The 26767-nt window shown below is 42.0% G+C and overlaps 1 protein-coding gene across 1 annotated transcript in view; it reads left to right on the top strand.

Annotated features, from left to right (window-relative positions):
• PLPPR1 (phospholipid phosphatase related 1) overlaps positions 1–25634 on the top strand; it is a 236114-nt gene extending 210480 nt beyond the window's left edge. The window contains exons 6-8 of the mRNA XM_063914224.1: positions 8660–8836; positions 17691–17822; positions 23169–25634. Coding sequence (XP_063770294.1) covers positions 8660–8836; positions 17691–17822; positions 23169–23201 — 342 coding nt within the window. The 3' untranslated portion in view covers positions 23202–25634. The remainder of the gene's footprint in view (positions 1–8659; positions 8837–17690; positions 17823–23168) is intronic.
• The last annotated feature ends 1133 nt before the right edge of the window (positions 25635–26767 follow it).

Genomic DNA, 26767 nt, shown 5'->3' with positions numbered 1-26767 from the left:
TGGCTGATGTTTTGGTCACTTTTGAAAGCTGGCGGTGCTTTCACTCTAGTGGTAGCATGAGACGGAGTCTACAACCCACTCAAGTTGCTCAGGTAGTGCAGCTCATCCAGGATGGCACATCAATGCGAGCTGTGGCAAGAAGATTTGCTGTGTCTGTCAGCGTATTTTCCAGAGCAAGGAGGCGCTACCAGCAGACAGGCCAGTACATCAGGAGACGTGGAGGAGGCCGTAGGAGGGCAACAACCAAGCAGCAGGACCGCTACCTCCGCCTTTGTGCAAGGAGGAACAGGAGGAGCACTGCCAGAGCCCTGCAAAATGACCTCCAGCAAGCCACAAATGTGCATGTGTCTACTCAAACAATAGAAACAGACTCCATGAGGGTGGTATGAGGGCCCGACGTCCACAGGTGGGGGTTGTGCTTACAGCACAACACCGTGCAGGACGTTTGGCATTTGCCAGAGAACACCAAGATTGGCAAATTCGCCACTGGCGCCCTGTTCTCTTCACAGATGAAAGCAGGGTCTCACTGAGCACATGTGACAGACGTGACAGAGTCTGGAGACGCCAAGGAGAACATTCTGCTGCCTGCAACATCCTCCAGCATGACTGGTTTGGCAGTGGGTCAGTAATGGTATGGGGTGGCATTTCTTTGGGGGGGCCGCACAGCCCTCCATGTGCTCGCCAGAGGTAGCCTGACTGCCATTAGGTACCGAGATGAGATCCTCAGACCTCTTGTGAGACCATATGCTGGTGCGGTTGGCCCTGGGTTCCTCCTAATGCAAGACAATGCTAGACTTCATGTGGCTGGAGTGTGTCAGCAGTTCCGGCAAGACGAAGGCATTGATGCTATGGACTGGTCCGCCCGTTCCCCAGACCTGAATCCAATTGAGCACATCTGGGACATCATGTTTCGCTCCATCCACCAACGCCACGTTGCACCACAGACTGTCCAGGTGTTGGCAGATGCTTTAGTCCAGGTCTGGGAGGAGATTCCTCAGGAGACCATCTGCCACCTCATCAGGAGCATGCCCAGGCATTGTAGGGAGGTCATACAGGCACGTGGAGGCCACACACACTACTGAGCCTCATTTTGACTTGTTTTAAGGACATTACATCAAAGTTGGATCAGCCTGTAGTGTGTTTTTCCACTTTAATTTTGAGTGTGACTCCAAATCCAGACCTCCATGGGTTAATAAATGTGATTTCCATTGATAATTTTTGTGTGATTTTGTTGTCAGCACATTCAACTATGTAAAGAACAAAGTATTTAATAAGAATATTTCATTCATTCAGATCTAGGATGCGTTATTTTAGTGTTCCCTTTATTTTTTTGAGCAGTGTATATATAATTTTTTATAACTATGCATGAATTTTTTAGATATACTGTATGCATGTATATAATATACTGTATTATAATATATATATATATATATATATATACATACATACAGTGTATATATATATATAGAGAGATGATAGATGTAGGTATATATAGATCTATATATATAGAAGAAATATGTCTGGCACTCTCCCGTGGGCTGATAGAGCAAGGCTCACGCTCCGGTGCCCTCCCAGGCAAACCCGTTGGTCTGTATATATGGAATGAAGAAACGAGGCGGCACTCTGGAGACTTTGGTGAAGCAGCAAACTTTGTCAAGTGAGACTTTATCTACGTTTCGGGGTGCAAGCCCCCGTCATCAGGACACACAGTGATAAAACAAGTGAAAAATAAACATTTAAATAGACTTACCAGGCGCGCTTCCAGCCGTGCTCTCCTCGCCGCTGCCCGACTTCCGGACTCAGCGCTTCCGGTCAGGTGACCCTGGTCCGTGACGCGAGCTCCCAGTGCCGTCATGCAGGGGGCGGGGGAGGCCGTTGCTATGGTGCGAGCTGTAAACACATACAAAACACACAGATCATAGTGCAATTCTTAAAACAAGACAGGCAATCTCACATCTGCCTGAGACATATCGTGTGATAAAGTAAACATTAAAACTTTAAAAACATGTGTATGAACTGTGAATGCTTAAAATAGATTTTTTAACAGTTGGTTACATCTAATAAGTTCAGAACCCCGTATTCCAGAAACTGTTCTGTACAGGTAAGCATGTTTGTTCTATTTGCCAAATATAAACATTTACTTCACAATGGCCTGCATTTTCAGGGGAGGAACTGTTAATCTGATCTATCACTACCAAATTGACATTTTCATTATACTTAGTCAAAAATCCCCAGGTTTCAAGCAAAACAACTCATACCCAGAGATTCATTGAGTCCTCTTGGTCTCAATGTTTCCAGTGCGATAATCCATTTAGTTTCTAATTGTAGGAGGCGCTTGGATCTGTCACCCCCCCTAATGGAAAAGGGCACCTGGTCCACAATACGGTACCTGAGTGCTGAAAGTGAGTGTTTAGCTATGGCAAAATGCCTAGCTACCGGTTGTTCGCTGGTTCCTGCTGTTAATGCTGCCCTAATGGCCGATCTATGTTGTGTCATCCTCACTTTGAATGTGCACTCTGTCTTGCCCACATAGTGCAATCCACATGGGCAAGACAAGAGATACACCACAAATTTAGAGTTACACGTATAGGCGTCCTTCAATTTAATGGTCTTGCCCGTGTAAGGATGTTTAAACGAATCCCCAGGTACCAGAAAGTTACATGTAGTGCACCCGCACCTGTAACATCCCTTTCTAGACCTAATTAGACCGCCCTCTGATCTAATTTTTTTAGCCACATCAGTTTTAACAACTAGGCTTCTGATGTTTCGGCTCCTGGTGTAACACGGCATCAATTTGGTATCTTTGAACATCTTAAGCTCAGGGTCAGTATTTATGATGGGCCAAAATTCCTTAGCTCTTCTACTGGTGTGTCTGCTGGACGTGTTAAACTGATTAACCCAGGGGACCCTTTTCTCTTTGGTAGTTTGGACCCGTTCAGTTAACAATTGTTGCCTAGGTAGCCCAATGACTTTGGCCCTAGCCTCACGTAGTAACTTGTCAGGGTACCCCCGGTCTTTGAACTTAATGTACATCTCGTCCAGCTGCTGATCCCTCACCTGTAGATCATTATTGATCCTACAGACCCGTAGCATCTGTGAGTACGGCAAACTATTGATTGTGGCCCTTGGATGAAAACTATCATACCGCAACAAAGTGTTGCGGTCAGTGCTTTTGATGTACATTGATGTATTAATCTTACTGTTTCTAATTGTAATATGTACATCAAGAAAATCTATTTGCTGTGGGTCCACAGTCATAGTTAACTTGACCGGGCTGGAGGAGTTGTTATGAGCTGCAATCCAATCTTCCAGAATATATTGTGGCCCTGACCAGAAAAGTAACAGGTCATCAATGTAACGGAAATACAAAATTATGTACTGTGTTATGACTGGCTGACTGAGAAATAAATCCTGGTCAACTGCCCACATGTATGTGTTGGCGAACGACGGGGCCACACACGACCCCATCGCACACCCCGTTAACTGTATATAGAACTTATTGTCATGAACAAAGTAATTGTGAGTTAACGTAAACCTTAATAGTTTTAAGAAAAACTCTGTCTCTGGGCCTTCATACAATACATTATTAGTTATCAGTGCTCTTACTGCCTGTATCCCCATCTCGTGGGGAATACAGGTATAAAGGCTGGACACATCAAGGGTAGCCAATAAAGTGCTTTCAGGTACTGTCCCCAGGCGGAGGGAGAGGATCAAAGACAGACAAAAAGCCTCCGAGAGGAACGCGCAATTAATTTTCAACCTATCCTCTAGACCCCTTTCGCCTGAAGCCATTGGGGTATTGAGTAAGGGACTGTCATATGTTCCTACACATACCCCAGATGAGACACAATGGAAAATTGACAATTACCGGCTTCAGAGGAAACTAAAATTACAGGAACATTACGGTAAAAATCCTAAGGCTGCTGACAGTACGGACAACACGTTGGCTTCCCAGGTCTTACGCAGAATTAGACCTAAGTCGAGCTTTGAGCCCGTATCAGTAAATCCCTCAATAAAAACTTTTTCGCGGATGCTTGAGGGTACTTTGACAGAGGATCGGGGAAGAACCCGGCCCAATCTGACTAAAGATGAGAAGTTGGCCTTGAAGGAGTTGGGAGCACGTGAGGACATAGTGATTCGTGGAGCAGATAAGGGAGGGGCCATTGTGGTGATGGACAAAGAACAATATATGAGGGAATGCACTAGATTATTGAGTGACACTGTAACATATATAGGCCTGCCTCGGGATCCCACTCAACAGTTTCAGAAAGAATTGAACACATTACTGTCTGAGGCAGTTGGTCAAGGCATCATATCAGAAACAGTGTTTAGAGCTTTGTCCAAACCACACCCAGTAGTCCCACTATTCTACATTATCCCTAAAATACATAAAGATGAACATAACCCCCCTGGCAGACCCATCATTTCTGCCCGGGGGTCATTATGTGAGGCCATATCTATTTATTTAGACGCCTTTCTGCAGCCGTGCATTCAACATACACACACCCACCTAAAGGACACCTCTACTTTGTTACGAAAGTTTGAAGAACTGGGGACAGTACCTGAAAGCACTTTATTGGCTACCCTTGATGTGTCCAGCCTTTATACCTGTATTCCCCACGAGATGGGGATACAGGCAGTAAGAGCACTGATAACTAATAATGTATTGTATGAAGGCCCAGAGACAGAGTTTTTCTTAAAACTATTAAGGTTTACGTTAACTCACAATTACTTTGTTCATGACAATAAGTTCTATATACAGTTAACGGGGTGTGCGATGGGGTCGTGTGTGGCCCCGTCGTTCGCCAACACATACATGTGGGCAGTTGACCAGGATTTATTTCTCAGTCAGCCAGTCATAACACAGTACATAATTTTGTATTTCCGTTACATTGATGACCTGTTACTTTTCTGGTCAGGGCCACAATATATTCTGGAAGATTGGATTGCAGCTCATAACAACTCCTCCAGCCCGGTCAAGTTAACTATGACTGTGGACCCACAGCAAATAGATTTTCTTGATGTACATATTACAATTAGAAACAGTAAGATTAATACATCAATGTACATCAAAAGCACTGACCGCAACACTTTGTTGCGGTATGATAGTTTTCATCCAAGGGCCACAATCAATAGTTTGCCGTACTCACAGATGCTACGGGTCTGTAGGATCAATAATGATCTACAGGTGAGGGATCAGCAGCTGGACGAGATGTACATTAAGTTCAAAGACCGGGGGTACCCTGACAAGTTACTACGTGAGGCTAGGGCCAAAGTCATTGGGCTACCTAGGCAACAATTGTTAACTGAACGGGTCCAAACTACCAAAGAGAAAAGGGTCCCCTGGGTTAATCAGTTTAACACGTCCAGCAGACACACCAGTAGAAGAGCTAAGGAATTTTGGCCCATCATAAATACTGACCCTGAGCTTAAGATGTTCAAAGATACCAAATTGATGCCGTGTTACACCAGGAGCCGAAACATCAGAAGCCTAGTTGTTAAAACTGATGTGGCTAAAAAAATTAGATCAGAGGGCGGTCTAATTAGGTCTAGAAAGGGATGTTACAGGTGCGGGTGCACTACATGTAACTTTCTGGTACCTGGGGATTCGTTTAAACATCCTTACACGGGCAAGACCATTAAATTGAAGGACGCCTATACGTGTAACTCTAAATTTGTGGTGTATCTCTTGTCTTGCCCATGTGGATTGCACTATGTGGGCAAGACAGAGTGCACATTCAAAGTGAGGATGACACAACATAGATCGGCCATTAGGGCAGCATTAACAGCAGGAACCAGCGAACAACCGGTAGCTAGGCATTTTGCCATAGCTAAACACTCACTTTCAGCACTCAGGTACCGTATTGTGGACCAGGTGCCCTTTTCCATTAGGGGGGGTGACAGATCCAAGCGCCTCCTACAATTAGAAACTAAATGGATTATCGCACTGGAAACATTGAGACCAAGAGGACTCAATGAATCTCTGGGTATGAGTTGTTTTGCTTGAAACCTGGGGATTTTTGACTAAGTATAATGAAAATGTCAATTTGGTAGTGATAGATCAGATTAACAGTTCCTCCCCTGAAAATGCAGGCCATTGTGAAGTAAATGTTTATATTTGGCAAATAGAACAAACATGCTTACCTGTACAGAACAGTTTCTGGAATACGGGGTTCTGAACTTATTAGATGTAACCAACTGTTAAAAAATCTATTTTAAGCATTCACAGTTCATACACATGTTTTTAAAGTTTTAATGTTTACTTTATCACACGATATGTCTCAGGCAGATGTGAGATTGCCTGTCTTGTTTTAAGAATTGCACTATGATCTGTGTGTTTTGTATGTGTTTACAGCTCGCACCATAGCAACGGCCTCCCCCGCCCCCTGCATGACGGCACTGGGAGCTCGCGTCACGGACCAGGGTCACCTGACCGGAAGCGCTGAGTCCGGAAGTCGGGCAGCGGCGAGGAGAGCACGGCTGGAAGCGCGCCTGGTAAGTCTATTTAAATGTTTATTTTTCACTTGTTTTATCACTGTGTGTCCTGATGACGGGGGCTTGCACCCCGAAACGTAGATAAAGTCTCACTTGACAAAGTTTGCTGCTTCACCAAAGTCTCCAGAGTGCCGCCTCGTTTCTTCATTCCATAGATCTATATATATATATATATATATATATATATATACACACACAGGTTGAGTATCCCTTATCCAAAATGCTTGGGACCAGAGGTATTTTGGATATCGGATTTTTCCGTATTTTGGAATAATTGCATACCATAATGAGACATCATGGCAATGGGACCTAAATCTAAGCACAGAATGCATTTATGTTTTATATGCACCTTATACACACACCCTGAAGGTAATTTTAGCCAATATGTTTTACAGGTTGAGTATCCCTTATCCAAAATGCTTGGGACCAGAGGTATTTTGGATATGGGATTTTTCCGTTTTTTGGAATAATTGCATACCACAATGAGATATCATGGTGGTGGGTCCTAAATCTAAGCACAGAATGCATTTATGTTACATATACATCTTATTTACACAGCCTGATGGTAATTTTAGCCAAAATTTTTTATAACTTTGTGCATTAAACAAAGTGTGTCTACATTCACACAATTCATTTATGTTTCATATACAACTTATACACACAGTCTGAAGGTCATTTAATACAATATTTTTAATAACTTTGTGTATTAAACAAAGTTTGTGTACATTGAGCCATCAGAAAACAAAGGTTTCACTATCTCACTCTCACTCAAAAAAGTCCGTATTTCGGAATATTCCGTATTTCGGAATATTTGGATATGGGATACTCAACCAGTATCTATATATCTATATAATATACACAGTATATTATATACATGCATATGTATAAAAAATTCAGTCCATCTTGGGGGGGGTTCTAGGTAGTCAGATCCCCCCCACGTCCCTCATTTGAACCTAAAACTCCCTGTCCTTACAATTAAAGTTATCAATATTCAATTGTAATGTGTACTGCAGACAGGTTTATGATATATTGATAATTATCAATGTGTATTTGAAGCTGTATTCTGTATGACTATATAATAAGTAAACATGTAGAATAATAGTGCGATCCTCTTCTCTGTCTGTTTTAATTGTTCTTGCTTTCTTTTAAATACATGGACAGAGGAAACTCCATTATATAGGTGGTCATTCCGAGTTGTTCGCTCGGTAAATTTCTTCGCATCGCAGCGATTTTCCGCTTAGTGCGCATGCGCAATGTTCGCACTGCGACTGCGCCAAGTAAACTTGCTATGAAGTTAGGAATTTTACTCACGGCTTTTTCATCGTTCAGGCGATCGTAATGTGATTGACAGGAAGTGGGTGTTTCTGGGCGGAAACTGGCCGTTTTATGGGTGTGTGTGAAAAAACGCTACCGTTTCTGGGAAAAACGCGGGAGTGGCTGGAGAAACGGAGGAGTGTCTGGGCGAACGCTGGGTGTGTTTATGACGTCAAACCAGGAACGACAAGCACTGAACTAATCGCAGATGCCGAGTAAGTCTGGAGCTACTCAGAAACTGCTAAGAGAGGTGTAATCGCAATATTGCGAATACGTCGTTCGCAATTTTAAGATACTAAGATTCACTCCCAGTAGGCGGCGGCTTAGCGTGAGTAAATCTGCTAAAAACAGCTTGCGAGCGAACAACTCGGAATGACCCCCATAAAGTGGAAATTTACCAATATATTCAATAAACCATGGCATACCTCCCTAGAGTTAAGCATAGTAAATGTGCACAATGTAGGTTTTGTACCCAATCTGCTGAAGCCTCTCCAATCTGGCAGAACCCCACTCGCCCACAAAAGTCCACTTTTGGTCATAACTCCACCACTTCTGAGATCCGCAAATCAAATCTGCCCGACTTAAATCAGAACAGCTGGGATATATGCATGGAACCTGTCTTGAATGATGTTTGCTGGTGAAACCAAATACTGTATGTGACTTCTGTGTGTACTACCACACAATCGTAGTTTTGGGCCACATTAGTAAATCTCACATTGTCCTTGGACTGTACTTCCAGTTTTTGCCATGTTTGAATGTTCCAATGTTAAGTATATTTTTTTTCTTTTTATGCACTTTTGACAGCACAGTTAAAAGAATCATTAATCTTTGATTCCCTGTTCTGTTTCAGATGTACATCACAAGCACAATTAAAACAAAAAGTAGCAGACTAGCAAAACCTGTTCTTTGCCTTGGGATTCTGTGTTCTGCATTCCTTACCGGGCTGAACCGTGTATCTGAGTACAGGAACCACTGTGTAGATGTTATTGGTGGCTTCATTCTTGGGACTGCTGTGGCTCTGTTTTTGGTAAGTGCATACATAAAAAAATGACTGCAGGATAATCGTAGCTGGTTGCTATAAGGCCTCTAGAGTTTTTAGCACCATTGATATACTCAGTTGAATGCTAAATATATAGTCCATTGTACAGATGTGTCCTTTCTTACTGCTGTCGCACCAAATAGCCCCTCTCGGTGTGCCATGTCCTGTGAGACTCGGCTGCACCAAGTGTCTATTTCGCTAAACCTATATTGCAAGCTTACACTGGTCAATTTGGTGTGCGCTATTTGTATATCTGTATGTAACTGAGTCTGAATCTATGTAAAAAGTGCTCCGATGCGTGTGGTCGTAGATTTTCCCCATGCCAGGCTCTGTTGTGCGTTGTGCTTCATTTGCGACTTTGTGTATAAAAAAACAATTCCTGTGCCAATAAAGTCGCTGCCCAGCGTTTCTAGAACACAGGTAGCAGCTTTTTGCTTCATCTGCGATGCGACCAAGGAGCAAAATGTAAAGATAAATAGGATACGCTAGTCATCTTGGAGCATCACAGTGGCACTGGGCATCTTGTGCCATATGGCGTACAGGCAACCTGTAAGTGAGGACGCATCTGTACTCTGTATCAGCAGCATATTAGCGTGTTAGACAGCACTATCTGTAAATTGTCTATATCACAAAGTGATGGACAAGTATACTCTATTTATACTGAATCACGTCATTATAGCCACACTCCTTACTGTATAATGCCGGTAATCTTGGCATTGCATAGCGGGGGGCGTGGTTACAACTACATATTCCCACAGCAACGCCACCTGCACAACCCCCTTTTGCCATTTTAAACCCGTGTCCTGCCTCTTATGTTTAGCCATGCCCCCCACACTGCCTCCCACTGTGCCGACCTGGCTTCCCCCTTCTGAAGGGGGCAGGCTGAAAGTTGTAATCTATGCTATAAAATGATGGCACTTATTAATCTACAAGTGATAATACTCATTGTGAAGAGGGAAAGAGAGAGGAGGAGGAAGGGGAGAATGAGAGAGAAGCAAGAAGAAGAAAGAGGGTGGCAGAGAGAGAGAGAAATAATGTCAGGGAGAGAAAGAGAGAGGGGGCAGGGAAAGTGAGGGAATGAAAGATAGGGAGAGAGCAAGAGAGTGTCAGGGATAGAGAGAGAGGAGGTGAGAGAGAGAGGGTGTCACGGACAGAGAGTGGGGGTGAGAGAAAGGAGGGAGTGAAAGAGTGTCAGGGACAGAGAGAAAGAGGGGATGAGAGAGAGAGGATGTCAGGGATGGAGAGAGGGATGAGAGAGGGTGTCAGGAAAAGATAGAGACAGAGAGGAGAGAGAGAGAGGGTGTCTAGGTATTGGAAAAAGAGGTGAGAGTGAGAGAGTGTCAGGGATAGAGAGTGAAGGGGTGAGAGAGAGAGGGGTGGTGTCAGGGAGAAAGAGAGAGAGGTATCCAGAGGAATATATTCCTAACCCCAACAGGAGCCAGGTCCTGCAGAAGAGAGCACAAATTGTGGCATTGAGCCAGGCAGCACTGAGGTGACTGTAGGGAATTGCTGATGACAGACTTCAGCAACCAAGTTGCGGCCATGCTGGAGTCACATGCTAGGAGAGGGGACAGGAAGTACAGCACCAGGAAGTAGCTTCAATGCAGAAGCCGGCCATCTCTGGCTAGTATCAGTGATAACAGGGACTGAGCGGTTAGCAGGTGTGCACAGCAATGGCAGTGAGAGGAGCAAAATGTACTGCACTGCAGTTGTTCTGCAGCTGCAATTTCTTTGGCTCCTTACCGGCAGATAAGGGCTGGCAGGGGTCACAGGTAGGGCTGGCCCAAGCCTATTTTTTTGGTAAGCGAATATAGATTTTTGTGGCCCCTGCCATACTTTATAAAGGGACAGCACACAACTTTGCCACAAAAATGGGTGTGGTCTCACAAGGAAGGGTCGTGGCCATGCAATATTATCTCAAATTGAAATTGCGTCACACTGTTGCACAATCTTATTCACATTACACCGCACGTAGTGCCCCTGATTGATATTACACCACGTGCTGTATTTGTGTCCCTTATTCATGGTACACTACACAGTAGTACACACTATACACATTAATTGGTGAGGGAGCCCACTCGCAAAGACTCAATATTAGATTTAATTCTTACAAATGGTGACAGAATATCAGACATATATGTGGGTGAGCACCTGGGATCCAGTGATCATCAAGCAGTTTGGTTTAGTATAAAGACAGGATCCAACTCCTGTCACACAAAAACAAAGGTGTTGGATTTTAGAAATGCTGACTTTGCAAAAATGGGGAGATGTTTAAGTGATTCATTGGCGGACTGGAGGAACTTGGAAGGGGTGCAGGAGAGGTGGAAAAAACTGAAAAGTGCAATACTAAGGGCAACAGACCTTTGTATCAAAAGGGTTAGGAAAAGCACCAGGAAAAGGAAGCCAGTGTGGTTCACAAAAGAAGTATCAACTAGTGTGAAAGCAAAAAAGATGGCTTTTAGGAAATACAAACAGACTCAAAATAATAATGACAAAGAGGTGTATCTTGACAGACGAAGGATGCTCAAAAGTGATCAGACGTGCAAAGGCAGAAGCTGAGGAGAAAATGGCCCAGTCAGTAGATAAAGGGGGCAAAACTTTTTTTTAAGTATATAAATAAAAGGAGAAAATCAAAAGGAATAATAAGACTTAAGACAGAGAGTGAGAAGTTGGTGGAGGGAGACAAGGCAATAGCAGATCACCTAAATAATTATTTTTGCTCAGTATTTACTACAGAAGGAGAAGGGAAGGGGCCACAGTTAAGTTGCAAGGACATTCAAAAAAATAAGGTAGATGAAAGTACATTTACAGAGGAGAAGGTCCTAACTGAACTTTCAAAACTAAAAGTGGATAAATCAATGGGGCCAGATGGGATACACCCAAGGATACTAAAAGAGCTAAAAGATGTGCTGGTGGCACCATTAACAGATTTATTTAACCAGTAACTAAATACAGGTGCCATTCCAGAAGACTGGAAAAGAGCAAATGTAGTTCCACTGTACAAAAGTGGAAGCAAGGAAGAAGCAAGTAACTACAGACCAGTAAGCCTTACATCAGTAGTAGGGAAAGTAATGGAAAAACTACTAAAAGAAAGAGTTGTGGAATATCTTAAATCAAACAACTTACAGGATCCAAAACAGCATGGATTTACTGGTGGGAGATCATGCCAAACAAACCTTATTGACTTTTTTGACTCTGTGATGAAAATAATAGATCAAGGGGGCACTGTAGATGTAGCATATCTAGACTTTATTAAGGCATTTGACACAGTCCCACATCGCAGACTGCTGAAAAAAACTTGAAAGTGTGGGGGTGGATTATAAAATAGTTAAATGGATAAGAACCTGGTTGCAGGATAGGAAACAGACAGTTGTAGTAAATTGAGTGCAATCTATGGAGGGAAATGTTACCAGTGGAGTACCCTAGGGATCTGTACTCGGACCAGTTCTCTTTAATATCTTTGTTGGTGACATTGCAAATGGTATTGAAGGGAAAGTATGCCTTTTTGCAGATGATACAAAGATATGCAACAGGGTAGACACACCAGGAAGGGGTAAAACAAATGATTGATGACCTAGCTAGGTTTGAAAAATGGTCAAGAACGTGGCAAATACAGTTTAATGCTAAAAAAATGCAAAATCATACACTTGGGTCTCAAAAACCAAAAGGCTAAATATAGCATCAAGGGTACTGTAATGGAAACTACTGAAGAGGAAAGGGATTTAGGAGTCACTATTTCAAGTGACTTAAAGGCAGGAAAGCAATGTAACAAAGCAATGAGAAAGGCAAGTCAGATGCTTGGTTGCATAGGGAGAGGAATCAGTAGCAGGAAAAGAGAAGTAATAATGCCACTGTATAGGCCATTGGTGCGGCCTCATCTTGAATACTGTGTCCAGTTCTGGAGACCATATCTCCAGAAGGATATAAATACATTAGAGAGTGTACAAAGAAGGGCAACTAAAATGGTGCATGGCCTACATCACAAAACTTACCCGGAAGGGCTAAAAGATCTTAACATGTATAGTATGGAGGAGAGAAGGGAAAGGGGAGACATGATAGAAACTTTCAAATATACCAAAGGTTTTAACAAAGTTCAGGAGGGAAACATTCTTCAAAGGAAGAGAAGTATTAGAACTCGAGGACATACACTGAAACTGGAGGGAGGTAGGTTCAGGGGAAACTTAAGGAAACATTACTTCACAGAAAGGGTAGTGGATAAATGGAATAGCCTCCCATCAGAGGTGGTAGAGGCTAAGACTGTAGAGCAATTTAAACATGCTTGGGATAGGCATATGAATATCCTTACAAAGAATTAAGGTTCAAAAAGGGTTGAGTTTACCTAAAGGATAAAAAAAAAAAAAAAAAAGGGGCAGACTATATGGGCCAAGTGGTTCTTATCTGCCGTCAAATTCTATGTTTCTATGTTACTCCAAACTTATACACAATGCCCATAGTAATGCCCCTTATACAAAATGACCACAGTAGTGCCCCTTTATTTACATAAAGTCAATAAAAAAAGATTTTAAAATACAGAAATGTCAGCCCTCTGAAATAATATTATATTATATATATATATATATATATATATATATATATAATATATATAATATATTATATAGACTCATTACATGCATACTTGCCTACCTGACCCTCTCCATGAGGGAGAAAATTCTCTGTTCCTGGACTTTCCTGGTAATGTATGATTGTCATCACCTGTGGTGAGCTAGTTAATTGATAAGAACTGTGTTTCACCACAGGTGATGGCAATCATACATTACCAGGAAAGTCCAGGAACAGAGCATTTTCTCCCTCATGGAGAGGGTCAGGTAGGCAAGTATGATTACATGCAAAGTGAGATATTTCAAGCCTTTATTTGTTACAATTTTGATGATTATGTCTTACAACTTAAGGAAACCCCAAATCCAAAATCTCAGAAAATTAGAATGTTACATAAAATCAATAAAAAAAGGATTTTAAATACACAAATGTCTGCCCTCTGAAAAGTATAATCATGCATATGTATTCAGTCAGTGGCATAACTACTGCCCCTGCAGACCCCACCGTGGCATGGGGGCGCCGCCACTCCGGATGGATTTTGAGTGACAAGCTTGGCCTGGCTGACAGATAGATTTGCCGGCCAGTTAGGTTGAGGTGAGGGTGGAGCAGCCGGAGCCTCTGGTGAGTTGCGGCATATCATGTATTTGTGTGAGGGAGGGTGGGCATGGTGGGGCGCGTAGACCGAGTGAGGAGAGACGGAGGCTGTTACTGTAGCCCGCACTCCCTTCGTCTGGGCCGCCGCCCACAGAGATATTGCGCCCTGCCTCTTGGTAAGTGAGAAACGGAGTGGAGGCAGCGCTGTTGTTAGGGCAGGCAGGGTGAGCTGCAGTGTGCAGTCCGGTCCTGCGACTCCCACTGCGCGGGAAGACATTGCCGCAGCTGCCACGCTTGGTGAGTGAAAGAACAAGCACAGGCAGGCTGACAGGGCAGGGTGAGCTGTGGGCCTGTGGCGCAGTCCAGTGCATGAAACCCCTGGCAACGAATATTACCTCCTGGCAACGAGCTTGACACCCAGCACATGATACCGCTGTCAACAAGCATAACACCCAGCACATGAAACCCATGGCAACGATCATGACACCCTGAGCATGAAAACCCCTGGCACCGTGCATTGAACCAAGAGCATGAAACCCCTGACAACGAGCAGGTAATTTAAAAGTAATTAGAAGCCTTACTGTAGGGTTTAATGTATCATGGACATTGCGGTGTGTGGCATAATGTATCATGGACATTGCGGTGTGTGGCATAATGTATCACGGACATTGCGGTATGTGTCATAATGTGTCACAGGAATTACGGTGTGTGGTATACTATGTCACGGGCAATGTGGTATGTGGTATAATGTCTCAGGGGTATTGCAGTGTGTGGCATATAGCATGTGTCAAAATGTGTCACAGGCATTACGGTGTGTGGTGTACTGTATCACAGGCATTGTATGTGCTATAATGTCTCAGGGTCATTGCAGTGTGTAGCATAATGTATAACGGGCTTTGCGATGAGTGGCATAATAAGTTAGGGGCATTACGATGTGTGGCATATTGTGTAACGGGCATTATTGTGTGTAGCATACTGTCTAAGGGCCATTGCAGTATGTGGCATAATGTATACTGGGCATTACTATAAGGAAAAATTACAAATAATGTAAGGGGCATGAATCAGGATTTTTTTTTCCTGTGGTGGCCAACGTCTGGTCGTGCAGGTTGCAAAACTGTGGTATAAGGTAGTCTTTCCCTGCAATGCCACACCCCTTTATGCAAAGCCACACCCATTCCAGCAAGGCCACACGCAGATTCATCACTTTACTAGTAGCAGTTATGGGGGGGCGACAGAGAATGTTTTGGCTTGGGGGAGAAAAATTCTAGTTACGCCACTGTATTCAGTACTTGGTTTGGGCCCATTTTGCATGAATTGCTGCCTCAATGCGGCATGGCATGGATTCTATCAGCCTGTGGCACTGCTGAGGTGTTATGGAAGACCAGGATGCTTCAATAGTGGCCTCCATCTCTTCTGCTTTGTTCGGTCTCATGTCTCTCATCTTTCTCTTGGCAATACCCCATAGATTCTCTATGGGGTTCAGGTCAGGCGAGGAGAAGATTGTCAGGAAAAGGGCATTCTAAAGTGTGGGGGAGCTTCACAAGGAGTGGACTGAGGCTGGAGTTAGTGCATCAAGAGCCACCACACACAGACGGATCCTGGACATGGGCTTCAAATGTCGTATTCCTCTTGTCAAGGTGCTCCTGAACAACAAACAATGTCAGAAGCGTCTTACCTGCTCTAAAGAAAAAAAGAACTGGTCTGTTGCTCAGTGGTCCAAAGTCCTCTTTTCTGATGAGAGCAAATTTTGCATCTCATTAGGAAAACAAGGTCCCAGAGTATGGAGGAAGATGGAGAGGCACACAATACAAGATGCTTGAAGTTCAGTGTGACGCAGCCGTCTACCAGGACATTTTAGAGCACTTCATGTTTCCTTCAGCAGACAAGCTTTATGGAGATGCTGACTTCATTTTCCAGCAGGTCTTGGCACCTGCCCACACTGCCAAAAGTACCAAAACCTGGTTCAATGACCGTGGGATTACAGTGCTGGATTGGCCAACAAACTCGCCTGACCTGGACCCCATAGAGAATCTATGGGGCATTGCCAAGAGAAAGATGAGTGACATGAGACCGAACAATTCAGAAGAGCTGAAGGCCGCTATTGAAACATCCTGGTCTTCCATAACACCTCAGCAGTGCCACAGTCTGATAGAATCCATGCCACACAGCATTGAGGCAGAAATTCATGCAAAAGGGGCCCAAAGCAAGTACTGAGTACATATGCACGATTATACTTTTCAGAGAGCTGACATTTCTGTATTTTAAAATCTTTTTTTTATTGACTTTATGTAATATTCTAATTTTCTGAGATTTTGGATTTGGGGTTTTCTAAAGCTGTAAGACACAATCATCAAAATTGTAACAAATAAAGGCTTGAAATATCTCACTTTGCATGTAATCATACTTGCCTACCTGACCCTCTCCATGAGGGAGAAAATGCTCTGTTCCTTGACTTTCCTGGTAATGTATGATTGCCATCACCTGTGGTGAAACACCGTTCTTATCAATTAACTAGCTCACCACAGGTGATGGCAATCATACATTACCAGGAAAGCCCAGGAACAGAGCATTTTCTCCCTCATGGAGAGGGTCAGGTAGGCAAGTATGCATGTAATGAGTCTATATAATATATTAGTTTCACCTTTTAAGTAGAATTACTGAAATACTGTAAAAGAACTTTTGCACGATATTCACCTGCATATTACCTCACAGTTCCTGCATCCAGAAAGCAGATTCTATACAAATGAGTATCTTACTGTCTGGCATGTACTGTGCCTTCCCTGTGGTACAACCATGCTAATACACAGAGATACGGGGCCTAATTCAGAACTGATCGCAGCAGCAAATTTGTTAGCTAATGAGCAAAACCATGTGCACTGCAGGGGAGGCAGATATAACATGTGCAGAGAGTTAAATTTGAGTGGGTTATTTTGTTTCTGTGCAGACTAAATACTGGCTGCTTTATTTTTACACTGCAATTTAGATTTCAGTTTGAACACACCCCACCCAAATCTAACTCTCTCTGTACATGTTATATCTACCCTACCTGCAGTGCACATGGTTTTGCCCATTAGCTAACAAATTTGCTGCTGCGATCAGATCTGAATTAGGCCCACAGTCTTCGACTTGGCATAAAAGGGAATAGCTAACAAGGTTTAGGCATAGGCTGCTCATAGGCAACTGCATCAAATACTTTACCTGCTTTCTTCACCCTTACATAATATAACTGTTTGTGACCACATGTAAAAAATACACCAGCTGTTTTTACCACTTATTATTGTACCAGCCTGTCTTATAGGGGAGGTAGATAGATTAGGTAAGTTTGGCCTCAATGGATGAATGTGGGATCATTGTGGAAGGAGGGCAGAAAGTATATTCTTCTCACCAGGGTGCATTTTGTATTCACCATGGCTACTGCAGTTTGTTCTGCCCTGGGCTGCAATTTTTTTCTTAATTATACCACTATAATCTATGCATTACACTGTATTGCCCACCTGCAAACTTAACCCTACACATTCCAATGAACACCATATAATACTGTACCAATCCAACCTCTACACCTGCCAGCCATTGCTGTACACAGTATGCATCCACAAACAGACACCAAAATTGCTCAAATAGTACACTGTGAAAATTCTGCTTTAATAAATAGTTTGTAAATATAACTGATCTATGTATTTTATTTCTGCAGGGGTTGTGTGTTGTACACAACTTTAAAGGAACACATGAAACTCCATCTAAACCGAAACCTGAAGACACAAGAGGAATGCCCCTAATGGCTTTTCCCAGAGTTGAGAGTCCTCTTGAGACTTTGAGTGCACAGGTAATATTACGTATTTGCTCAAGCTTATACAAATTTATGTTTTCATTACAGTTTCAACAGTAGTGTCAAATTATTAGGCCTAATTCAGTATGAGTTATTATTATTATTACCAATTATTTATATAGCACTCACATATTCCGCAGCGCTTTACAGAGAATATTTGGCCATTCACATCAGTTCCTGCCCCAGTGGAGCTTACAATCTATATTCCCTACTACAGACAGTGAGACTTCTGCGCGTGCACACAGTGCAGAGGGCTTCAGCTCTGTCGGAGCAGCGTTCCATGCTGAATTAGGCCCACAGAACACTCATTTCAAATTTGTAGCACCTTAAGTCACTTTAAAAAAAAGTTTCCCTATCAGTATGTGAAGCTTTTGCCTTTTGCTTTCATGTTACGTTTCATTTTAGTGGGGCTTCTAACATATATACTACATTGCTGCATGTCATAACTTCGTAAAAATTGGGAAAAACTCAGTCTATGGAGGTTTCCATTACTAAACAAACAGGCTTCACCTTTCTGTATTTATAGGATATTTTCCAAAGGCAATTAATGATGCTTTTTGGTGTCTCCATGTGCTTGGTGATTCCAGCATTAATTGTCTTATTGCCTCAAATCATCAATAAAGAACTCTGTTATTGAGTGCTAACACTGTGCTGAATAGTCAAAGCTCCCACTGCAAGTACAGTGCATTGATGAAATACAGATGTGTCCTCATACTGTACATCTTGCCTTAGTATGCAGTGGGAGATGCCTGACGCGATTGAACTGACAGCTCTTGTGCAACGCTGTTAGCATCGGATGTCTTTCTTTGTCAAAAAATGCATCTTGGGGGTAATTCCAAGTTGATCGCAGCAGGAATTTTGTTAGCAATTGGGCAAAACCATGTGCACTGCAGGGGAGGCAGATATAACATGTGCAGAGAGAGTTAGATTTGGGTGGGGTGTGTTCAATCTGCAATCTAATTTGCAGTGTAAAAATAAAGCAGCCAGTATTTACCCTGCACAGGAACAAAATAACCCACCCAAATCTAACTCTCTCTGCACATGTTATATCTGCCCCCCTGCAGTGCACATGGTTTTGCCCAACTGCTAACAAAATTCCTGCTGCGATCAACTTGGAATTGCCCCCCTTATTCGCATCGTTACGTGAGTAAGACACACAAGCAAATTCTGGTGATAGAAATTATGAACCCTATTCAGTAAGGACTTTACAATCTTTCTGTTCGCATGCTGGGGGCCGTCCATTGCAGAGCAAGGCCGTCCAGCATGCTATAGCCCCCCCCCCCCCCCCCCCCCCCCGCGACCATGCTGAAATTTCAGTTGCGCTGCAGTTTCAGCGTGTTCGTAGAAATTGTGGACGCCTCCTGCCGGCGCAGCCTGGCTGCAACGGCAGGAGGCCGTCACCATCTTTTTGAATGGAGCGGCTGCGTGTGACATCACGCAGCCGCCCTGATCATGCCCATGCCACGTCCCTCGTTTGCCCCACCATGCCTCCACTTTCCTGGGGCCCCCTCTGCGAACACCTCTACCTGATTGACAGGTAGAGGCATTTACATTTACTGTGGGGCGCCTGCAGTGAATGCGGGTGCATGCGCAGGACGGGCCATGTGCATGCGCCCGCATCATCATTGTAATTTTTGCGGTTGGATCGCCAGTTGCAATCCAACCTGAATAAGGTCCAATATGCGGTGTGAGGATATAGTCCTTGTAGAGGATATAGTTCCACAACAATTCTGCACAGGATTTAAAGACACACAGTTCCCCATAGCAAAACTGCCACTGACTCCATGCAGCAGTGATAGCAGACTAGTCCGCACAATTTAGTAGTGTTCCACGTAGCAAAACAGCCAATCAGCTCCTGTCATTTTTCAAACCCAGTTTGTAACTTGACAATTAGGAGCTGATTGGCTGGTGCGTTATCACCTTCAACTTTAACACTTTTCCAGGCTTAATACATCTGCCCCTTAATCTTTTAACTATTTTCAACAAAATGGCCTCTGTTATACTTTATATTAGTTTATACACACAGAGCACAGATCCAATACATCACAAAATTACATAAGAGTACATGCGGATCATACCCTTACAAATGTATCACAACCCTGACATACTACAATATATACAGATGTGTCCTCTTACATCCTTGGGACAGTCACGTTAAACAGCCCTTGAAGTGGCGCCATGCTGTGGGGGGACTCAGTAGCAGAGAGCATCTTTTTTTTATTTTTTTCCACAAAAATGCGTCTTGATATGCAGCATGCCTATATTCTGTGTGTAATAGCAGCTCTATATGTATCCGCAGTAAAACGTTACAGTGTTTTCCATGAAACCACTGTAGCATAGCATTTTGTATGCAAATAGTCTCAGTCATACACAGAATATGGGCATGCTGCATATCATTTTATTCAGCAGCAGCTGCTCATGTGTCCTATTACATTACTTTGCGTCTACAATGCATTTTCGCAGAAAAACGCAAAAAAAGAAGCTTGATGCCACAGAGTTACACGACACTCACAGGTTATGTATAATGCGACTTGTAGCGCAACGAGCAAAGATATAAGAGGATACATCTGTATTAGCACAATATGTAGCATCATTCATGATAAAAATTAATAATACATGTACAGTATTAGTTCACATTGAACCACTGGGTAACATGGCACTGGTAGTGCCTAAAAAGTCCTAGGCTTAGAGGCACCAATTTCATCAAAGTCCAATGGTTGTGATGGATCAGAACCAGGGCTTTAAAAGTACATTAGCCTGATGTTTGGTTTCCTGACATGTGGCATGCCTATATTCTGTGTGTGACCGTGGCTGTATCAGCATATGAAATGCTATGTTAGGGTGTTTTCCGCCTGTATCTGCTTTTCTAGGAAAAACACTGTAGCATAGCATTTTGTATGAAGATACAGCCATGGTCGCACACAAAATATAGGTGTGCCGAATATCATTTTAATCAGCATAAGATGCTTGTGCGTCCTAGTCACATCATTTTGTGAATAAGAAGATCGCATGAAAAGGCGCTCAGTGCTACCAAGTAGCTACCAGGGAGACTAGATGTAAGTGGACACATCTGTTGTAGTACTGAGTCTTCAATATCAAGCATAATCGATAACTGATTTCTTCCCAAAGTCCAAAGACATATTGATAACTTACTCTAATTAGCTTAAAATTAAATTGATCTGTGTATGATGTACAGAGTATATATATATATATATATATGTATATATATGTACAATGTTATAATAACACTATCTTGAGATAGCATTATCCAGGGCTTCCCTGACTCCTGCACAGCCTTCTCTGCCTGCTTGCGGTTAAAGCTGTGCTCAGATATGGCCCCTATGGTCAACCATGTTTGTCTAATAGACCACTGGCTGATTGCTGTGTGAAAAAAGTTAGTTAAAAAAGTAATACCTGCACCCAGGGGCCGATGATAAGTGACCCGGTGAGGGCAGCCGGTCATTGGATCTCTGTGCTCCTGCTGTGAACCCTGGTGCAGTAAAGTGATGCTGCACATGCGCGGATACAATCTCAGGGTATTTTTACCAGAAAATGCCCTAAAAAATTGAGGTACATGGATTCACAGGGACAGAGCTTTCTCACAAACTCTGTCGCTGCATGCGATAATTGATACATCCCTACGATGTATTCAATTACTGCATTGCGGATTTGGTTGTATTTATCACATCCCATCCGCATCTGAGATGCAGATTGTGAAAAATATTACATGGTTCATCTGTTCTTTTTACAGCCTCACTGGAAACCAGGGGGTAGTGATGTGAACTACCAAACCAACCAAAAGCCACAGTCTCTGGTGGTTATTCAAATTAATTAGCCTAATCATAAATGTAAAACATAAATCCTTTGGTGAAGTACAGAAAAGGTAATACAATTTTTTATTAAACATAGTCATTTGTCAAGAAACATTAAACCACTAAGATCTTATACTGTAGTTACAATAATATTGTGGGCAGTATGGATGGTGTAATGATTAGCGTTACTGCCTCACAGCACTGAGGTCTTGGGCTCAATTCCCTCACGGCCCCATCTGTGTGAAGTTTATATATTATCCATGTGTTTGCGTAGGTTTCCTCCAAGAACTCACTGCCACTGTCTAGGTACCTTGGGGTGCCTCGAGGAACTTGAAGGGGTGCCCTGGATTTGTGGTCCAGTACCCATTCAAATTATTTACGGTCATTGTAAAAAAAACAGTGCTTGTGGCTTCCAGTCATAAAATATGTGGACTAAGGCCCTCATTCCGAGTTGATCGCTCGATAGCTACTTTTTGCAGCCGTGCAAACGCATAGTCGCTGCCCACGGGGGAGTGTATTTTCGCTTTGCAAGTGTGTGATCGCATGTGCAGCCGAGCGGGAAGAAAAAGTTTTTTGCAGTTTCAGAGTAGGTCTGAACTTTCTCAGCCCTTGCGATCACTTCAGCCTGTCCGGTCCCGGAATTGACATCAGACGCCCACCCTGCAAATGCCTGGACGTGCCTGTGTTTTCCCTACCACTCCCAAAAAACTGTCAGTTGACACCCATAAATGCCCTCTTTCTGTCAATCTCCTTGCGATCACCCGTGCGAATGGATTCGTCGCGAGAAGCATTGCCCAGCAACTATGCTGTTTGTACCCGTACGACGCACGTGCGCATTGCGGTGCATACGCATGTGCAGTAGTAACCTGATCTCTGCGCTGCGAAAATCGGCATGACCCCCTAAGTGAATACTATTATATACTGACCAAGTGTTCCCTCTAGTGGGGGAAAGAAATAATGCGATTCTACTGGATAGTATTATATATTTCCATTCGATGCAATCTAATCAGTAAAAAATGTAACTATTGATTCAGTAAATTACATCTATGAAATTTAAAGGATAGCGGACATACTGCATAGGAAGAGACATTGTGCAGAAATACCTTGAAGTAAATGATGTTATATAATTTATCTAGGTTAAGATTATATAACTCTATATTATAGCGGCTGTCGGAATCCCGGCGGTCAGAAGACCGATACCAGAATCCTGAAAGCTGGCGAAATGCTGCCGGCCGGCATCCCGACCAACGCCCCTAGTTCCCACTTGTTTGGTGGTCCACGCCACCACCCGAGGAGGAATATAATAGTCTGGTGAGCAAAGTTTGCCACCGGGTCCAAAGCGTGGCACACGCAGCGAGCCCACCAGGGGACTCACTGTGCTCCGCACTGGGATACTGGCTGTCAGGATTCCGGTGACGGTCTCCTGACCGCCGGTATTACATACCGGACCCGTTATAGCATATAGATGTGTTAATGTATTTTTACCTCACTTGCCCAAATATAATTCTTTGAATCTGTTTCCTTTTTCCAGAATCACTCTTCATCTATGACTGAAGTTACCTGAAATGAAAAGGCAAATAAAAAGGAACTGTTTTTTATACTACATTAGTGTGAGAACACCAACAAACACAGTTGCTCATTGTTAAACTGTGACTATCAGTATTATGTTATATCTAGTTAGAAGCTGATGTTTTGTACAATTTTGTTCAAGGAAGTGATGTAGCCCTGCTATATTTTTCTGTTGTAGTGTCAAAATTCAACATCCCATGTTTATGCCATAATCAAATTTTCTCCTGTTATGGTATATGGTGCACTAAAAAAAAGAAAGAAAAAAAATAAGAAAAAAAGAAAAACAACATCTTTTTGAATTGTTGATGTTATGTGATCATGTTTGTATACAATTTTTGTATTATTTTATATGCATTAGACTGCAGTGTAAATGAAAATGCTATATACACCTTAATTTTTGTTTCTTTATCGACCAGGAGAATTTTTTACTTGAAACGTGTACAGGAGTGAGCATAGAATTTCTTGTTTCTTGTGTAATTTGCAAACGAACACAAACTTGTCAAGTTTTCTTCCAAACTGTGTCGTTTATATCAGTTATAGGAAACAGCTAATAGATTGGTTTGTCTCATTCACATGGGCATATTTTCTCTATGTTTAATGCAGTTAGGGAAAAATCTAATTTGGCAAAAAGTGTGGTTAAACTTGTAAACTTGTGCAGTATTTTTAACCTGCCCTGGAAAGGTACTGTACTGTACTGTACTTGATTGCAAGATCCATTTGAATGATGTGTTATCATTTGTATACATATAAATAGTGGTGCAAATAGGGAATGAGGAGGAATTTTTGTGTTAGACATTAACTGTAGTAAGTAGGAGTTAAAGTTTTGGCCCCACAAAACATCCAGAGTTGGTGTTATACAAATGGAACCTGTAGATACACAACCTATAATGCGGTAAGTTCTGCCCCATCCACAAGTCACACATTTTATATAGAACATTTTGGGATATTATCTACTACTACCCTACACAATTCATTTTCAACTCCGTTAAGGCTCAAATCAGTTCTTTTTGTCTCATTCCCTCAATTGTAAAGAAAGAAAAGAAATGTGACATGTACTATGCAGGTATATAATGACTCCTCAACCACCACCAACCCTAGAAACATTCAAAATCTGCTCTGTACAATTGTATAGTGTGCAAATTATAAATGTTACTTCAATGCTGGTTGGTCGCCATGGGCAACTTCTCCACTGGCTCACTTCTCCACACTTTTCACTGCTTCATGACCCCTTACTCCCTAACAATGTATACAAGGAAGGAACACATGGTTTAGATACTTTAGGCGAGATGTAATAGCGTCCGAGGTTGCCGGAGATGCAGGATGTCAGACAATCTCGGGCATTTGTTTAAAGCAGCAATCAATTACACGACAAAACCATGCCTTGTAAATGACTGCCGATTTTAAAAAAAAGTCTGAGATCAGCCGGCATCCCACACCTTCGGCAATCTCGGACGCTATGACATCTCGCCTTGTATGTTTACATATGATAATTTTTATTTTTAGTCTTTACATGTTTACCTTATCTCTCCTTAATAACAATATTTTGTCAATGTGTCCTAGACATCTCTAATGAGATGAATTACAAAAATAATACTAATTATTAGTATTAAAGGTAGAAAAAATATGCCTTATACGGAATTATGAGTTTCTGGATAGTGCACAGTATACAGTATATACCCACACCCTGTAAGCGGAATCAGTCTATAAAAGTTAAACAGTCTATTCATTTAAATACATAAGGAATATAGTATGCCTGTGTTGACCAGCCTTCATTGTAAAACCCAGCTGCTGTTAGGTGTATGCCATTACTGGTGTTAAATAATGGTTCAGATAGAACTATGATAGCTGTGAAAATATTGTTAGTGCTTTGATGGGAAGCATTAACTAAAATGATTTACACGTACAAACATGAGCTTGTCTCTCCTGCTGACATTTTAATAAATAAATAAAGTTTGCCATTTGTATACTTCTTTAAATGAATTTATATCTGTAAAATATAATGCTGACAATTCTCTCTACATTTAAAGAGGGGAGTTTAAAGGATAACTGGGGGTTCATTGTAATATTATTGGTTACTGTATACTTTCAAGCATGACTGATATATATAGGATTGTGTGTATTTTAAAAGTAAGCAAAGCGCGATGACTGGATTAAGACATGAAATTAAAAAATTTTCTTGAACTTCTGATATATTTCTCTTATTTACTAGATAACAGTTGCAAAATAGTAATTTAAAACATCATCCTTATAAAGGGAACACTTTATTTTCTGGGTAAAATGCAGCTTTGTTTGGTCAGTTTTCAATACTTCCCAAGATATATCAGTTTTGTGTTTTCAAATGTCTGTATTTCACTCTGGTTCAAACCAGTAAGTACTTGCTGATGTTTATATTTTAAACGTTTTCGAGCAATAAACTGTTTAATTTTAATCAGTTTGACCAAATGGACTTATTTCAAACCTTGAACAGACCTGCTGCACATAATAGTATGTTTCCAACATATATCTGCTATGAGCTCATACAGCAAAAAGTTTAGTTTGAGAATTGTTTTCCATTTTTAGTTGCATTAATATGTCTTTCGATTTAAACAAGAGCTTATATGACAAAATATTGCACTGACGTCTGGTATATAGATAAATGTAATTACCTGTGGTAGAATGCGCCATTTGATTTATTTTTTACTCACTAGAGTGTACCCTGAAAGCTAGAAGCATGAGACTCATCTCCTAAGGTTATTTACTTCCGAAGATCAGTGTAAGTGGAAGGAGTAGTGTTTTTCTCCAATATCAGCTACAGTATTTTCATTAATGAGTGATTCCCTAAAAACCACTGCAGTTCAGATACACATGGGAAACTAAACTGATATTTCATGCCATGGATGCCTTTCATTTTCATCACGGTGCTGGTTGCGTTCAGAACTACACTGCTCTTATAGGGGTACATTTACTAAGATGGGGGTTCTATTTAAGATGGGATGTTGCCCATAGCAACCTATCAGATTCGACTTCTCATTTATCTCGCACCTTCTAGAAGATAATACCTGGAATCTGATTGGTTGCTATAGGCAACATCCCATCTTAGGTTAACCAATAGGAGGAAGGTCGTACCGTAAATCACACACCTCTTTATATATAAACAGGCTTACACAGCAAATAGAAATTCTCTCTCTAGAGAAACTCAGAAAGAAATAAAAACAATAGTGCAATATGAAGTGACAGAATGAAGATCTAAGATTTTTTTTATTGGTTCCACTCACATCAAGACATAAAAGTCATCCCATATCGCCCTCATATGGTAACTGATCCACGGTACTGATAAAATCTTCTTAAGGGCTAAAACTTGAGAGAATAAAATATATAGTGCAATACAGCTTTTTATAAAACATGTATTTAATGAAAAATTGCACTCACATAAGATAAAACGAAATAGACATATATCACCAAACTGGATGGTCCCCACTGGAAAAAACATTTTGTCCAAGGTAGCCTTATGGTTAAGACAAAGTATCCCTCCACAACTCCGGAAATCGGGATGTAACACCTGGTCACTGGGTACACTTGCGG

This window comes from Pseudophryne corroboree, chromosome 1 (genome assembly GCF_028390025.1).
Source record: "Pseudophryne corroboree isolate aPseCor3 chromosome 1, aPseCor3.hap2, whole genome shotgun sequence".
Classification (NCBI taxonomy): Eukaryota; Metazoa; Chordata; class Amphibia; order Anura; family Myobatrachidae; genus Pseudophryne; species Pseudophryne corroboree.
Note: the sequence above shows the minus strand (reverse complement) of the source record. Positions and strands in the feature narration are given on the sequence as shown.